The following is a 16,515-nucleotide window of genomic DNA, read 5'->3' as shown; positions in this document are numbered from 1 at the left end:
GGGGCGCACTGCCCAGCCCGAGTTCCGGGCAGGGGCTCCAGCCGCTGTTCCCGGCCCGCGCCAGGGAGCGGCCGTGGAGGATCTTGCACTGCCCCCCCGTGGGCACGGCGGGAGGTGCAGGTGGGCATAAGAAGGCTGGGAGGCACGGGGTGCCACTGCCTCCAGCCAGCAGAGCCCAAGAGACGGGCGGAGGGGTCCTCAGAGAGGCGCTCACCCCGTGCCAGGCCATTGCGGGCTGTCACAGTGGCAGTCACAGGCTCGGTGAACGCAGTCCTGCCCCACTCTCCACAGACACCCCACTCCTGTGACCAGTCCCCAACCATTTTATGCCTCATAGGGCCAGACCACAGCAGAGTCCTTTGGGGTCCTGAAGGGTCACAGCCTGAGTCCATGCCTGAGAATGGCCCATGCAAAGGAGGAGACAAAGCAGTGCTGCTGTTTGGGCATCCATATTTATTATATGTCTGGGGCAAGCCCAGGACTGCCACTTGCCTGGGCCCCTCCAGTTAAAGGCCAGCAACCCATCCTCCTTAAATATTGGTTATAAAACAAATTTTTTTCCTTTTTCTTTTTATTAAAAACCCCGTATCATTCTCTCTCTCTCTCTCTCTCTCCATACTTTTTTTGCCTTTTGTATTTGAGTATAAAAGCGGGGGCAGGTGCTCCGCCTTGCCTGCTGCTACCTCCGCAGGCTGCGCTGTGCCTGCCGCAGCAGCGTGTCGAAGTCCAGGGAGTCAAACTTGCTCTTGACGGGAGCCGGGTCGAAATCCTCCCGGTTTGAATCTGGAAGAGACGGAGAGAATCTGCCTTGAGCAACTATCACACTTCTGCCCATCCTCACAGCAAACTTCTCATCTTGCTTCACATGACAGCATCTAGACCCGTCTAGACGATGGGCCGGCCTCTATCACAGCACTGGAGAGATGGGGAGCCCCCATTCAACTTCTCTTCAGTACAGGCCTGGATGTGGCCCTGCTGCCAAACCTGAACGACAAAGAGGATGGGGACCCCCTACACCTCCGGGAAGGAGGCACCCAGGGTGCCAATCCTTCAATGTGGAGGCTGCACGACTCACCCAAGTCGGCGTAGTTCCTCCTGCAGAACTGCCGGCGGCCGCCAAAGCACAGGTCAAAGGGCTGCTCATCTGGGCGCCGCAGCTTGTGCCCACTCTCGATGGCAGCAAAGGCTTCCTCGGCATAGCGATAGGTGACAAAGCCATAGTTGTCCCTGACACCGGAGAAGAAGGAGGACGGAAATCAGCAGCAACACAGTTATGTTTGTCCCCCCCTTGGTCTGCACCACCCCCTTGAGTAATAGGAAAAGGGCCAAGAGGAGCCATCCCTGGGAAGGGGCTGACCCACATCCCCACAGCTCTTACCCCTCAGACCGGAAGTGCAGGGTGCACTCCTCGATGTCCCCAAACACAGAGAAGCGGTGCTGCAGCTCTGACCGTGTCATCCTGCTGGGGATCTTGCCGATAAACACAACTCGACGCTCCTCCTGCGGACAGGGATGCCCCATCCATGAGTAGGACCTCTCCCACAGAGCACCCTCCCTGCATAGCCACCCCCCACACCATGCCCTGGCCAGGGCTTCCCAGCAATGATGCATCACCGCAGCTTTCTGAAGTGAGTGTGGACCCCCAAATCTTTAGCCCCATTTTCCCAGCCCTCCAGCACTCACTATTGCACGTTCCTTCTGGAGGATCCTCTGCCTTTGGTAGTGGTCCTGTGCATCCCAACTGTATCTGGCAGGGCAGAAACCAAACACATGAGCTACGGGATCATGGGGGTGTCAGAGGAGAGTGATCCCAAACACAAGGGAGATAGTGAAGGAGTGAGTCTATTCCTGCCCAGGACACAAGAGGCTGGGAGAGGGGTTGGGGAGAACTCACAGTCCTGCAGGGTGGCCACGCTCACCTTCTCCGCCTGTTACTCCTCCTGCGGGGTGAGGGGGAGCGGGACTGGCTGTGGGATGTGGACCTGGACGAGTAGGAGGATGTTGATGATGAGGATGAGGACCTGTCACGGGACCTGCCGCATGACCCACAGCTGGAGCGAGAGGAGGAGCTATGGGAACATCTTGAGCGGTATCTGGGGGAAGGAGAGACAGAGCTGAGCTCTCCCCATGGACAGCACCACGAGGCTCCAGCAGTGAAAAACACCTCCATCCTCCCCACAGTATCTAGCACCCCACTCAGACAGGACCCACCCCCAGGATGAACTGGACTGTGGAAACCTCTGCCCAAGACAGCCAGGGCGGCACTACAGAGATGGTGCTCCACTTGGCTTCCAACACCACAGAAAAAGGGAGCAGGCTCACTGAAGGCTGTGAAGAGCAAGAAATAGTCCCATAAGAACATGAAGCACAGGACTGAAACCAGGATGGCCCAGGAGGGGCTGGGACTGCTGTGCTGAGCCCCACACCATGCACAGGATGGCACTAGAGCCATCACATCTGTATCCCACACAACAGCAGTGTGAATGGAGACTGCAAGAGCTTCTCTGGCCAGGTCTGGCAGAGCTTAAGGGCAGCAAGACCAAAACCTCTCTGGGATCAAGCTGTGTTGCCTCCAGCCAGGAGCACAGTCCATCTCCAGCCATGCTGCCCAAAGGTGGTCCCTGCCATAGGCAAACTCAGGCCTGGCAAGGCATGCTGCCTGGTACTACCACATGTTCTCCTGAAGCACAGCAAGTCAGGATGGCACAGTCCACAAGGACATTTCTCAGCACTAGGCCATCTGCATTTGCTGGAAAGCCAAGCCAGACATTTCACTTGACAGTCCCCAAGCTGCACAACCCTGTGACATGGCATTATATATCTGTCCTTTCCAGCTCCAGCCTCTGCATTTACTGGCCATCAGTGGAGGGGTCTTAGTTGGAAAGGCCCCTCACGCCCAGAGATGTCTCCAGAACTGGCTGAATGCCCAGGAAAGGACAAGAGATACCCTCAGCCAGCTCCAGTGCTTCCCAGCCCAGCTGGGACAGGCTGTGCTTTACTCAGATGCACAAGGACTCCAAAACAAATGTGTCCCACAGAGACCAAGCTGTCCCACTTCCCTACACAGCCACCTTCATAAGGAGCACAGGGAGCCCCGAGGCAGTCAAGCCAGACGGGTTTTTCCCTGCTTGCCTCCAGCAGCTCCCCAGAGAGCTCTGCTGCAGCTCCTCTCATTTTTATACCTAGGACTGCAGCAGCCCCATTTCACAAACACCAACACCTGCAGTAATACCCCAGAAAACGCAACAAAGAGCCAAGATGCAGCCAAGAACTCATGTTCCAGGAGGAATAAGGAATCCTGGCTCAGTGGTAGCTTTGCAGGCACACCTGCTCAGACGTGGAGTTCAGCCAGACACCCACAGGCAGGGTATCACAGCAGCTCCCACAGTCTCTGTCCCTTCAGGCACCCCTTCAGAAGGGCCACAAGGACAAAAAGCCATCAAGTAGGACCATAAAGGTGTCTGGGCACCTGCAAAAGATCAGCCACCAGACAACTGCCCCAAGAGAAGCGACAAACAACGCACAGCTTACCTTCGCCACCGCTTGGGGGGTGGGGACAACGACCGTGACCGGGATCGGGAGGATGAGGATGAAGATGAAGATGAGGACTCGCTAGCTCCATCCGAACTGGAGCTGAAGGAACGGCTGGCACGGCTCCGGCCAGCCCTCCAGCTGTCGGTAGAGGGGCTGGGTGAGTCCTGGGGTCTTCGGTAGCAGCGCAGGGACCTCTTGGCAGCAGCATGGCTGGGCTGGGCACTGGGAGTCCTCACCTCCTGGTCCCGGCATGGGGATGCAGCTGGAGACAGGAGCACCGAGGTGGGGGGACTGCTGCACCTGGTGGCGGCCTTGTTAGGGATGGTAGTCCGATAATCCAGGGGGGCTAGGCAGGCTGTCCCCACAGGCTCCTGGATGGGCCCCACAGTGGGAGGGGGGGCTGGCGGGGTGGGCTCAGGTTGGTCCAGCGTCCGTTTGGTTAAGGAGGAGATGGGTTTGATAGTTATGTCCCGGTGGCGTTTGACATTCCAGCGGGAGCCACCCTCGGCAGGGGGCTTCGTGCCAGGGATGCTGTTGCTCTCCGGCTGTGCCACAGCTGGAATGCAGTAGTCGTGGTCTCCCGAGCAGACGTGGTTGGGGGCTGTGCCGGTGGGGGTCAGCACCACACTCTTCCCCTGGATCTTGTTTGGGGGCAGTGACTTGGCTTTCATCAGCTTGGCTGTCTTTTGGGACCCTTCCTGGGGTGCAGACCCAGGCGAATTGGCCTTGGCCAGCAGCGAGACAGCAGGCAAAGGCTTCCAGAGCTGATGGGGAGGCGTTGCTGGCGGGGTGAGGCCTGTGAGAGTACCAGAAGGCTTTCAAGAGCAGCCCCTCGATGCAACCTGCCCAGTTGGGCTCCCTCATGGCCAGGCCTCCCTCACTCCCCAAGCTGCCAGGACACCATGGGCTCCCCTGCCTCGCCCCAGGTATTCATTACCTGCCACATTGGCCAGCTCAGAGGCATGCAGGCCATCTGGGGGCTTCCTCTCCTGCTGGGTCTGTCCATCCTGCTGGGTCTCAGGCCTGAGAAAGGGAAAGGAGCTTTGTCAAATGTGGCAGGCAAAGCCCAGCCCCAGTCCCCACACCTGGGGCACCCATTCAAGCTGCACCAACAGCAAGTCCAAGGAGGCTGACAGTCCAAGAGAGTTGCCAAGACAGAACTTGCACAGCCTGGTCATGCTCATCACCACTTCTCCCACTCAGTGCCAGCTCTGGCCCCAGTCCAGGAAAAAGCTCATCCCCTCCTGGGCTGGTACACACAGTACAGTTCACACTCTGTCAGGACTGAGAGCTGCCCCATGCCCCCACCAAAGGCAAGACTCCGCACTCGCCAGGCTCCACACTAGGGCACCAGCTGCCCATGTTTTGGTACTCACCCGGAGCTCCCCGTCGGCCTCCTGTCCTCGGGGGGCTGCACAGGAGTCTCCTCCTTCTTGGCTAAAAGGAGAGCAGGTAGGTGAGGATGGTGAGAGGCCAAGACTGGAGGGCAGGGGACACACAGAACACTCCAGGTATAGAGAGGGAAATTTCACAGAATCCCAAACCCAGCTTCCTGCAGAGAGGAGCTGCACATCCCCTTTCCTTTAGACACTCTTCACCACCCCCTTGGTCACCTTCAAGAAGGATGCGGAGGCAGAAACACCCCTAGGACAAGGCATCTGGGCAGAGTAATACCAGCCCACAGGCAGCAACATCGCAGCCCCTCCACTCCCACCCCATCACAGGGAGCACGGGCAGCCCAGGGAGGCAGGCACAGCACAGAGGGAGCCCCATAAGGGACGGCACGCTGCATCCGCACCTTCAGACTTCTCAAACTGCTCCAGCAGGCTGGACAGGTCGGTGGCTTCAATCCCTGGGCCAGAGAGAAAGCACAGCAAGTCAGGTCAGCCAAAATCCTCCTGGCACCACAGGGATGCATCCCAACCCCATCCTCCCCCAGCAGCAGCCTCCCTGATGATGGGGCAAGTGCCTGGGAGGAGAAGCAGTGGCACAGCCTGCAGCAGCTCTGTGCCTCCTGCAGCAAGGGCAGGAGCGTACAGTTCTGCAAAACCAGGAGGGACCAGTTTGGGCACAGCCAGCCCAGACCATCCACTGGAGGCAGAGCACTGGGAAGAGATTGCAGGCCCATGGGCATAGCTTTGCCACCCTCACCACCAGAAGTGCCAGGAATTGGTTCTGCTACATGGGCTGCCAGGAGCACTGCAGCCTCACTGGCTGGTGACACTCAACTCATGGCCCCACAACCCTCCCACTCACCAATCTCGCTGATGAAGGCTTGCACGATGTCCTTGCTGCTGTCACGGGGCTGTGCCGGGCTGAGGAGCGGCTGGTGCCTCCACGGCCGCGCGGTGGGCGCCTTGTTGGGCAGGCTGCTCTCTTGACCTGCTTTTGGTGGTGGTGCCGCAGCCTGGGAGGTTGATGTTTGGCCAGGCAGCTCCTGCCCAGCAGCTGCCTTGGGCTCCAGCAGGGCTCTCTCCACTGTCCCCTTGCCTGGCCCTACAGTCTTCTCCGTGGGGCAGGTGTCAGGGGACTCCCCAGCAGGGCCAGCGGCAGGGGACACCTCCACAGGGCAGTGGATGACAGCTGGAGGGGCCTTTGGGAGTTGGGTGGGGGTTACAGCCTGAAGCTCCTCTGGAGGCTGAGTTGGGGCAGGCTGGGGGACTGGTGCTGCAGAAGGGACCCGGCTGGGCTGGGCAGTGGCAACCGAGGGGGCTGGCAGAGGCTGGGCTGGAGCCAGAGGGGCTTTGGGGAGAGAGCTCTCCCCTGCCAGCCGTGCCTGCCTCCTGGAGTCCGGTACCCTGCTGGTCGCTGGCCTGGCTGGGCCATCAGCAGCCCCCATCTCGGTGGCTGGGGCAGCAGGGGGCTGGGCAGGGAAGGCCGGTGGCTCCGGGCAGCTGAGCACAGGGGCGGCAGGAGGCTGCCCATGCAGGAGGGCTGTGCTGGGGTGGCTGCCAGCTGGGAAGGCAGTGGCAGCCTGCGCTGCTGTTCTGGGGTCCCTGTATGCCAGGGCAGGCACCGGAGGTGGCATGGGGATTCCTGGCCAGTAGGATGGTGGTGCCCACCCCATTGGGCCATAGAGGCCACCAGGGCCAAATGGAGGTGGGGGTGGCACAGCCGGTGGGGGCCAGGCCATGGCTGGAGGTGGGAGGCCAGGCACCATGTGAAAAGTACTGGAGGAGCCAGCAAGGGGTGGCGGGGGCAAACCGTGGCAGCCCATGGGCGGGGGGCTAAAACAGGGCCAGGAAGGCACTGGTGGGTAAAGGGTATAAGCACCAGCAGGGGCTGGCGGCATCCCGGCAGGGGCCATCCCAGCGGCCGGGGGCACGTTTGGTGCAGCAAAAGGCATTGGTGTTGTGGGTGGTGGAGCCGTGGCAGGTGCCATAGCTGAAGCCAGAGCAGTGGGAGTTTTGCCAGCAGGAGAAGGGCCAGCAGTGGGGCTGGCGGGTTTCTCCAAGCCCTCCTGAGCACTGTCTGCCTCAGTGGCAGAGCGCAAGGGTGACACCAGGCAGGGGATCTCTGCCAGCTCTGTTGGAGGCTCAGGGACGCTGGGCCACTTGCCGGCCACTTGCTTCTTGTCTTCCTGGCTGCCACCCGCGCTGGACTGGCGGTGCAGCATGCGGATGCGGTATTCCCGCAGGCTCAGCGCCTTGGGTTTGGCTTCCTTGGGCAGGCCCTCCCTCGGCTCTGCTGCTGGCAGGCTCTGGGAGGCCTCCAACCGCACACCTTGCTCAAGGAGCTGAGAGGCAGCCTCTGAGACCCCACTGTTCTGTCCAGCAGACGTCTGTGCATCTCCCTGGCCCTCAGCCTGGTCCGTCGGGCTGGGACATGCAGTTTCTGGCTGCCTCTCCGTGCTTGGTGTGGTCTTTTCCAGAGGCACCGCAGTCTTGTTCTTCTCTGGGGCTACGCTCACCGCTTCTGGTGATGGCACCTTCTGCAGCTCCTGCTGCGCTTTCTTGGGAAGGGAGGTCCCTGATGTGCTCCGGGGCCTGCCCTGGGGTTGTGGTGCCCGCTCGGCATTCAGCTCTATCTGCCCCTCCTTCCGGGCTCGTTCCAGCTGCTGTGCCAGGAAGTCTGAGACTTGGACAGAGGGACATGCTGCCCGCTGCCGGCTGGTGGCCAGCTGGCCCGGGGGCTGCCCAGAGCCAGCAGAGCGAAGCCGGTGGGCCACAGAGTCTCTGCCAGGCCTGGCCTGCTTGCTTTGGTCCTCTGCTTTCTTTTTCCGACTCTTCCTTGCTCTCTCACGGCCCCGTCCCTTCTCAGAGCACTCGCGTTTGCCACCCACTGTGGCTTCCGTGCTGTGCCAGGAGCTGCTCTTGGGATTCCGGGTTCCAGGTGCTGCTGCCTCCGGTGAGGAGGTGCCCTCTGGGGTAGTGCAGGAGGGCTCTTTCCCAGGCAGTTTTTCCTCCTTCTTCTCCACTCCACTTTCCTGGTTTGGAGCTCCTGGCAGCTCCTCTCTATCCTCTGGGATTGACGCCTTTGTACCCTCCTCTGCTCCCAGGAGCTGGGGCTCCAGATCAAGAGAGCTGGGAGCCAAGGGCTGCAGGACCACAGGGATCTCCACACTCTCTCCCTCGTCAGGCACTATTTCCAGCAAGACCGGACTGCTCAGAAGTTCCTTGGCCACGGGTTCAGTCTCAGGGTCCAGGCACACAGTGAATGTGGGCAGGCAGTACGGGTGCATGGACTTCACCAGCTCACTCAGAGACACATCACCTGTGTTGATGATGCAGGGGTCTTCGTGATCCTCCAGTGCTGCCCCAGCCTCGCTCACACAGAAATCCACAGCCTTCATGCTGCTGTCTAGCTCCACACCCAAGGCAGCTTCTTCCTCTTCTTCCTCCCCATCACTGCGCTGTGGCAAGGGCTGCTCTCGAGCCCGATGCCAGCCCACCTTCCTCTCCACTCTCGGGGTGCTGCAGACTTGCTTCTTTGGCAGCACTGTGTCCTCGAGGCCGTCAGCAGCACAGTCCCAGGCCAGGTCAGCGTCAGTCTGGGAAGGGGGACAACAGCAAGCATCAGCTCCTGGGCCTTCACCAGAACTCCCCCAGGCACAGACAACTGTGGGTCTGCTACAGCAAAGTCCCTGGGCAGACAAAAAGCTGGGACACATTTGACCCTCCCAGTATGACACGACAGAGTTGGAAACCCACCACCCCTATGGGAGCATCCCCAGTCCCCAGCACCCACCACCTGGGGCAGACCCTACTCCTACTGCCACTGATGCCTTACAAAAGCGTTGCTTCTGGGAAAGAATGCCTCTGCCAGGCAGGAAGGCTAAGGCTGGGGACAGCAGCAGGGACAGTTATCCCAGCACCATCCCAACACTGCTCCTTCAGATTCCGCTGCTCAGGTGCTCACCTTCCCAATCACAGAGACACTGCTGCTGCTGCTGAGAGGCCTGAGAGCCTTGGGCTGCTCCAGGGCAGGGCTCTCACACTCCAGCAATGGACGGGACAAGGTGAGAAACTTCTGAAACTGGAGACGAGACGGACAGAGGATGAGACAGGGGCAGGTTTACGCTGCCGAAGGGGACAGGCCACCCCCAGCCCCACAGTGACCACGCTCTTCACCCCACAGAGCCCGGAAGCAAACTCAGCCCTGTTTCACCCTCAGCAGGCGCAGCTCTGATTGGGGATGTGCTGCCCCCCAAAGCCTCTGGCACATCTCTGGCTCTACAGCAAGACTCAAAGCAAAGGCATGGCCCCCCAGGACTACACCGGAGCCCTGGGGGTGTCCAGGCCTGGTTAAGCCCTTCTCTCATGTTATTAGTCAGAGGAAGCATCGCAGGTTACTGGGGACAAGAGTCCTACCACCTCAGGACACCCTCATGCCAGGACCTAGAAGAGCCCTGCCTGAGCATCTTCCCACAGGTTCTGGGGTCAGGCTGGCTCCGCCCTGCAACTCACCGAGGGATTCTCCCGCTCACGAGGCGAGGTCAGCAGCTCTGCATCCATGATGGTGTCAAAGGGGGACAGGGTCTCATCATCCGTGCTGTCCAGGATCTCCGTGATGGCAGTCAGCAAGGACAGCTCGTTCTGCACATCCAGGCAGACCTTGCTCTGCTAAAGAGCAGGGGCAGTCTCAGAGTGTGATGGGGCACAGCCACAAGACCTGGCCCTGGGGAACATTGCTGCCACCCCCACCCATGTCACAGTCAGAGCCAGCCCGGCCACATCCCACGTGTGAGCTCCCACCTCGCACAGAGAGAGATCCTCAATGATGGAGATCACAGAGGAGTCGAGATAGTTCTGCATTGTCCCAAGGATCTCTTCAGCCTCCAAGATGGTTTCTGCATCCAACGACGTTAAGTTCAAGTCATCCTCGAGGGAAAAGCACTGTTGAGGAGCATGGGGAGCCAGGTAAACACTTCGCACAGTGCCACTACCAATGCTGATCTCCTCCACAGCACACACAGGCTCCTGATAGCCCATGCTGCAAACCACAGCTGAGGACTCCTGTGCCCCAAACACGCAGGGAAGGCCGGTGGGACACAGCTACAGGTCAGAAGCTGGCACAGGGAGTATTCCCTCTTGCTTTGGGAGTATCCACTCCACTGCACAAAGTGGTGTGCTGTTTTCACCCAAAGATGCATCCAGTTTCCTGGGATGCCTCCACACCAAAAATTTCTGCCTGATCCACTCTGCAGCTGCGTGACTGGAAAAGGTGAACTGATAAAGCCCCAGCCTCTGCTCAACACCAAACACTGCTCATGCGGGACAGGGAGCGAACAGGCAGGCTCCCGCCACCCCACGGACTGTCACGTGCTCCCCCAGCTCCGGTTCTTGGCGCTTCAGATAAGCCCAAAACCATTACGAAATTCATAACAAAAGTGCAGGAGTCAGCAACAGGGATGCAGCCAGCTGTCACTGCTGGAGCCCAATCCCAACACCTCTGCTGCAGGCTACAAGAGGACATGCTCTGTGCCTGCAATCCAGGACTGAAACAGCTTTGTTACTCTTCTTTCTTCAAATTCCCAGCCCTGCATCCTTTCCAGTTCCTCAGCCACCTCCAGGGATGTTTGAGTAATGCTTAGTAACTTCAGAAAGTCACACTACACTTCATGGTGCCTTCACTGGACTGTATGTCCAGTGCTGCAGGAAGGCCAGGAAAAGGCATGAAAAGCCAGATGCCAGGTGAGGGCAGGGGCTGCAGCCCCTGGCTGAGCAGAGCTGCTGGACATACAGAGCAGAGCATCAGCGTAGGCATGTCGCCAGCATCTCCCTCCCAAAGCTGGCTGGGAGCAGGCAGCAAGTTGTCTTCCCCCCCTTGGAGCAGCACCCGGAGAATCCGGCCAGACCCTGGGGGATGCTCATCTGATGCAGCTCACCCGTGTTTCATGCAGGTACTGCTGCTTGCATGAGCCTGAGCCCATGCAGGACAAAACGCACCCTGTCCCTCTACAGGACCTGCCCAAACTTTGAAATCCTCTTCTAGCAAGCAGGAAACTGCACCAGAGGGAGAGCAGGCATTTCACTAAATAGGTGTTTCCTAAAATATGGCAGCGCTAAAGCCACATGTCCAAACCCCTGGTCCCTGGAAATCTCCAAAGACTTGTTCCAATCAGACAGAGCAGGCACCTCTGGCCACAGCACAGCCAGGAGCCCCATGCAACTCCAGAACTCAGGCATCCCAGGAACAGGCTGGGAATCAAAGCCCAAAAACCCACAGCAATGCTCCACAGTCACCCATCCCAGATCTCCCCAGCCTGTGACACAGCAGCCTTAAAGACCAGGAGCCTGGAGTGGTTTGGGGCTCTGCAGCCAGTTCGGCAGCCTGGGCCAACCTCTCCCAGGGCCCTCTGCCTGGAAGCGGAGTCCACCAGTGACACCAGGACACCACCCCACCGTGCAGATCAGGCTGCGGAGCAGTTTTACCGCTCAGCATCTCCAGTCCCCTCCCTCGGCCAGCGCTGGCTGCTGGTCAGAGCCCAGCACAGAGCTCACTGGCAGCCCTCTAGGCGCAGCCTGGCTGTGATTCCCGGCCAATCCTCACGCAGATACTGGGAGGAGCGGGGAATTACATCCAGGCTCACACGCCCAGCACCGTCAAGCGCCAGGCGTGCAGCCCTGAGTCAGCGGTGACCGGCAGGCAGAGGCGCCTGGGCCACCAGAGGAGCCAGCAGGATGGAGCCTCAGCAGCCCAGGGACACAGGGGCCAGCTGATTCCTGCCTGCTAATGGCAAGGGGGTCTTGGGGACACCCCCAGGGCTGCATGACCCTACCCATCCAGCCACAGGGCTGGATCTCCCCAAAGGCAGCATCTAATAAGAGGTTTCCACCCATGACCAGCGCTAGACGTTTGGAGGGAGGGAAGCAAAACCCTCCCACTCAAATGGCCTCTTCCCGCAGCTCCTGCCCACAGCCTGGAAGGGGAGGGAGGACAGTCTCCCAAGCCTTCTTCGACTCCCTTGACTCAGCGCTTTGCAATAAGGAGTCCCACAGCCATGAGTCACCAGCGAGCCAGGCTGTGTTCCCCCAGGACTCCCTTTGATCCACCTGGGGCCGGCACCTCCTGAAGCTCTCGTTGCTTGAGCATCGCTTGTGCGTCAGGGCGGGGGTATGAACCAGCCCAGCCTGCTCCTGTGCCCTTGCTCACTCTCCTCCCTGCCAGACACCTCTATCACCCCTAACTCAGGAGAGGCACCCCCCGTGCTCCCTCTCTCTGCTTTACAGCAGGGAAGAGGGTCACGGGAACGTTCAAGGACGGGCTTCAGGTCTGGCCACGCTGTGTCCAAGCAGCCAGCACTGCCAGGGAGAAGGGACATACCCACAGCCCCAGAGCAGGCCTTGGACACGTGGGGCACTGGGATTTGAGCTAACGGCTTGCAATGGACGGGGCCTGAGCCCTAAGCATGGCCACCAGCTCCTGCGGCACCCACCCTGTCCAGGGGACACTGCGCCTGCTGCTCTGTTCCCTGGCAGGGAAAACCGAGGCTCCCGCCGGTGACACGTGTGCCCGGCATGCTGCGGCTACGCCCCGAGCACGGGGCGGCCATGCCCCCGGCTGGCTGCCAGCGTTGCTCTCACTGGGCCCGAGCAGCCGGGAAGGGCGCGGGGAGAGCCCGGGAACTCGGGGGGCTCCGCCCGGCCGGCGCGGCACAGCCAGAGGATGCTCCCCGGATTCCTCAGCTTCTTTCGGGAAGCACCAGGCGGGGAATACACCTCCCTTCCCCGCACGCCGACCACTTTGCCCGCGTCGGGGAGGGGCAAGACGGACTCGGCATCCCGCTGTGCGGGCTCGGGAAGGGGGGGGGGGGGTCTCCTCCGCAGCCCCTCGACCACGCAGGAGCAGCCTGGAGGGGGGCAGAGGCGCGAGGCTCCTCGAAATCTCAATAAACGCAGAACGCAGGCGTCCCCGGGTCCCCCCCGTCCACACAGCAGCGCACTCGCACCCAGCGCCCAGCCCGGCGCCGCCAGGTCCCACCGGAGCCAGTGACAGCAGCGGCGGCGGCAACAGCGCCGCGCCCCAGATCTGCCCCGCAGGCAGAGCCACTTACCCGGGGATAAAGCCCCGCTTCCCAGGTATAACCCCTTGGTGCGGCTCGGGGAACCCTTCCCTCCCCGGAGCACACCAAATCCTGCACCCTAGGTTCCTCCACCGAAACCGGCAGGTGCCGGTGTCCCAAACCGCCCCCTCCCCGCTCCCCGCAGCCGCAGGTGGCACAGGGCGGCGCCGGGATGGGGAGACCTCGGGGGAATGGCTGGCCCGGCGTCACCCCGGTTCCCACTCCCCAAGGCCAGGGCGTCATCTCCCACGGCGGGCACCGACCCCCTCAGCCCCGCCGGGTGCCGGGACTGCGGTGCTGCCCCCCCTTCCCGGGGGCTCCCAGCGCCGCCACGGCCCCACCCGGCGGGAGAGCCCCGGACACCCCCCTCCTCGGCCCACAGAAGGGGCGCCCCACTCCGTGTGCGGCGAGGGCGCCCCCGGCCCGCGCTGCTCCCCCCATCCGCCACCGGCGCGCCGGGCCCGCTCCCGGCACACGTGGTGCCGCCGCCGCGGGAGCCGCCCCGGCCTCCACGTGTCACGGCGCGGCCCGGCGCGCGCGACCGCCGCTCACCTGCAGGGGGCTGCCAGCGCGGAGGGGCGGCTCGCGCAGGGCTCCGCCGCCCGCCAGACCCCGCGGAGCAGCCGCGGCGGCACCGCCGCCGGTCCTGGCCCCGCTGGCTGCGGGCACCGCTCCGCCCCGCCGCGCCGCCATCTTGGCGCCTCCGCTCCCGGCGCGGCCACTGCCGGGCGCGGCACGTGACCGCCGCCCCCCCCGCACTACAGCTCCCGGCGGCCCCCGCGCCGCCCCGCCTCGCGCGCGGCACGCCGGGAGCGCACCCCTTCGCGGCCGGCCGCGCGCCCAGCGGCGGACGCGGGCCCGAGGGGATGCCGGGCCACGGGGGGGGTGGGCAGCCATCTTGAGCGCGGGCAGCGCCTCGGGCTTCGCCGCCATGTCTCTGCCGGGCGGGGGACAGGAGGATCGGCCCCGCCACGCGCAGCGCGGTGGGCGGGGCGGCGCGGGCGTCACTGGCGGGAGGCGCCCCCTGGGGGCGGGGCGGGCGCGGGTTTTCCCGCGGCTCTGCCGCACACGTGGGCACGGCCGGCGCGTGGGCCCCCGCCGATCCCGGGGGGCTGCCGGGAATCAGCGACAGCGCTGTTCCAGCCCGCGGGCCGTCTCACGGCTGTGGGCTTGCCCCGTGCCGGAGGTGCCTGGGCGGCAGAACCATCGGTGCTCCGCTGGGGTCAACCTCGCTCGGGACTGCTGGGGGTGACACGCACGCGTGGCGGGCACGGGGAAACGGAAAAGAACTATCGGGAGTGAAAGGCGGGATGGGCACCGTGAGCTGACCTGCAGCCTTCTGGCACAGCTGTGGAACAGGACTGGGTAGCAAGGCACTGCCTGTGCCTGTGCTGCTGTGCAGAGGTGGCACACAGAAAATCGCCTGGAGGACGTGAGATATAGGAGGGACTCAAAACTCGGCGCATTGGACACAGCTGTGGTCCAGCCCCGCTCCTCAGGAGGGATAGGGTGGACCAGTGTGCACAGTACTTGGCCTGCCCGTTCAGTACCCTCTGTTCAGTAAGCCCAGAGTCCCTTTGGGGATGTCATCTCCTGTGGCTCTTTCTCTGGCTCCCAGATGGCAAGATCATCTCGTGGAGCTGAGGGATTTGCTTACAGCACCACAGGTGCAGCACAGACATGTGGCAGAAGCTCTGCAGTGCAGGGTTTGCCTGGCAGGACCTAATTGTCCTGGCCTCTATGTCAGTCCCTGGGGCACAGACCTGCCCAGGCCAGACTCCCTTGGGGATCCACAGGATAAAGCTTCTTTGTTCAGCCTTGTGTGCCTGGTCATTAAACTGGCCTACGTCTGACACACAGAGCCTCATCCTGCTGCTCTCCTTCCTTACACCTGTGCCACAAGGGACTTTAACCTCATCCCACGTCACCACCTGCCTGGCAGGGGTTGTTCCTCCCTGCTTTCATCCAGGGAAGCTGCCCACCTTCTCCTCCAATGAGGCCCATAGCACCTTCAAGCCTCTCAGTGGCACTCTGGCCAAATGCAGCATGTCTTCCTCCAGGGCCGGGGTCCGTGTGAGCACTGGAGAACACGTGATGGCACAGGGGGACATGGGTGCACCCTTGGAGCACAGGGGACTGAGCTGGTTGTAACAGGTTTGTCAGGCTAGCACTTGCCCCTGGCACTGCGGAGGAATCAGGGGAGCCTGGGCAAGTGCTCTAGGCTTTCTGTGGCCAAGGAGGGGCTGCCCCTCTGGAGGACGCTTTGCTGCTCCTGAGTGCAACACATTTAAAGCAAGGAACAAGTCACTTTGGAAATGCCTATTTCTTTCTCCACTGGCCTGAGGAGAGGCCATCCATGGCCAAGCACCCAAGGACCTGCCAACAGGGATGTGGAACAATGTTCCCCTTTGGAGCCCCACAGCTTTCCTCCTCCTGCTGTGCACCCTCCTCTCCCTCCCTGTCGGCTCCCTGGGGCACATCCAGGGCATGCAGTGACCTGCCTAATCCCTCTGTCCCTGTGTGTGGCAGAACTCTGTGGCACAAGGCCAATTTCTCACAGAGCAAGCCTAGCCTGACGTGGGACCTGCCCAGGGACCATATTCCCCGCACATGGGGTCCTTGTGGTGTGACCAGAGGGAATCCCATGTGCAGGAACCTCCCTTCTCCAGCACAACCCCCAGCAGGGATGCTCTCCAGGCACAGGCCAACACCAGGCATTCCTGCTGGTTTACAAGGGAAAACAAACAACAGGCAGAAAGGAAAATGCGCATACTACATCCCTGGCTCCCCTCCCTGTGTTGTCACCACTCCCCGGCCAGGCACAGCTTGATGCCGCCTGGGGCAGCCTGTGCAGCACCCAGGGTGGGCAGCTTGCTTGAAGCTAATGGGCATAGCTTGCAAAAGAGAGCTCAAACCCTTGTGATGCTTGGAGGACACTCATCGAACAGGAATGTGAGTCCCACCCAGGCAAGAGTGGATGGGCTGGTGTTGGCTCTTCACAGAGGAGAGGGGGCTCAGGCTCCACCAGGCAGTTTGGTCAGCCCGGGCTGCTGCTCCCACCATGGGGCTGGGGCTGCATCTTTGCAGGGCAGCAGAAGCACCTGCCCTCACAGGGGCCATGCCAGGCTCTGTCCCACCAGGTGTCGTGCAGGGTTCTGCAAGAACCAGTTGCGGCTGGGGCAGGATCCCTGGTGGGATACACTTGGGGTGGCTGCACCCAGGGAGACCCTGTCCGGATGGCACTCCGCTCCTTCTGCCCTGGCGTCTCTCCGGCCCCAGGCCTCTCCACGGGTGCCATCACATCCCTGCCCCGCACAGGGTACAGCACAGACCCGAGCAGCTCCAGGCCTCCTGCCTGGCAGCTCCTGCCATCCCTGCACAAGGTGCAGCAATCGCCAGCCACCATGTCCCGCATGTGCCAAGCGCTGCTGCGAACCTTCTTCCTTCCCCCCCCCTGGCCCTGCCTGGCCCCTTCC

At 61.8% G+C, this 16,515-nt stretch overlaps 1 protein-coding gene across 3 annotated transcripts; it reads right to left on the bottom strand.

The window, feature by feature from the left end:
• Positions 1 to 436: 436 nt before the first annotated feature.
• PPRC1 (peroxisome proliferator-activated receptor gamma, coactivator-related 1) lies at positions 437 to 16,453 on the bottom strand. 3 transcript variants are annotated; one of them, XM_027908152.1, is made up of 14 exons: positions 16,003 to 16,453; positions 9,729 to 9,869; positions 9,441 to 9,596; positions 8,893 to 9,009; positions 5,791 to 8,524; positions 5,333 to 5,386; positions 4,911 to 4,971; positions 4,472 to 4,557; positions 3,532 to 4,330; positions 1,920 to 2,093; positions 1,684 to 1,747; positions 1,379 to 1,500; positions 1,076 to 1,227; positions 437 to 783 (listed from the first exon to the last, which is right to left on the bottom strand). In XM_027908152.1, exons 2-14 carry the CDS (start codon positions 9,786 to 9,788, stop codon positions 680 to 682), a joined length of 4,683 nt encoding a protein of 1,560 aa, XP_027763953.1. In that variant the 5' UTR covers positions 9,789 to 9,869; positions 16,003 to 16,453; the 3' UTR covers positions 437 to 679. The 3 variants fall into 3 exon arrangements, with proteins under 3 accessions (XP_027763953.1, XP_027763940.1, XP_027763945.1); XM_027908139.1 differs by lacking the exon at positions 16,003 to 16,453 and having other exon boundaries at positions 9,729 to 10,897; XM_027908144.1 differs by lacking the exon at positions 16,003 to 16,453 and having other exon boundaries at positions 9,441 to 9,593; positions 9,729 to 10,897.
• Between the last annotated feature and the right edge of the window lie 62 nt (positions 16,454 to 16,515).

The sequence above is a fragment of the Empidonax traillii genome, unplaced genomic scaffold, assembly GCF_003031625.1.
Source record: "Empidonax traillii isolate 1590-97213 ecotype Southwest subspecies unplaced genomic scaffold, ASM303162v1 scaffold27:size3997909, whole genome shotgun sequence".
Lineage (NCBI taxonomy): Eukaryota > Metazoa > Chordata > Aves > Passeriformes > Tyrannidae > Empidonax > Empidonax traillii.
Note: the sequence above shows the minus strand (reverse complement) of the source record. Positions and strands in the feature narration are given on the sequence as shown.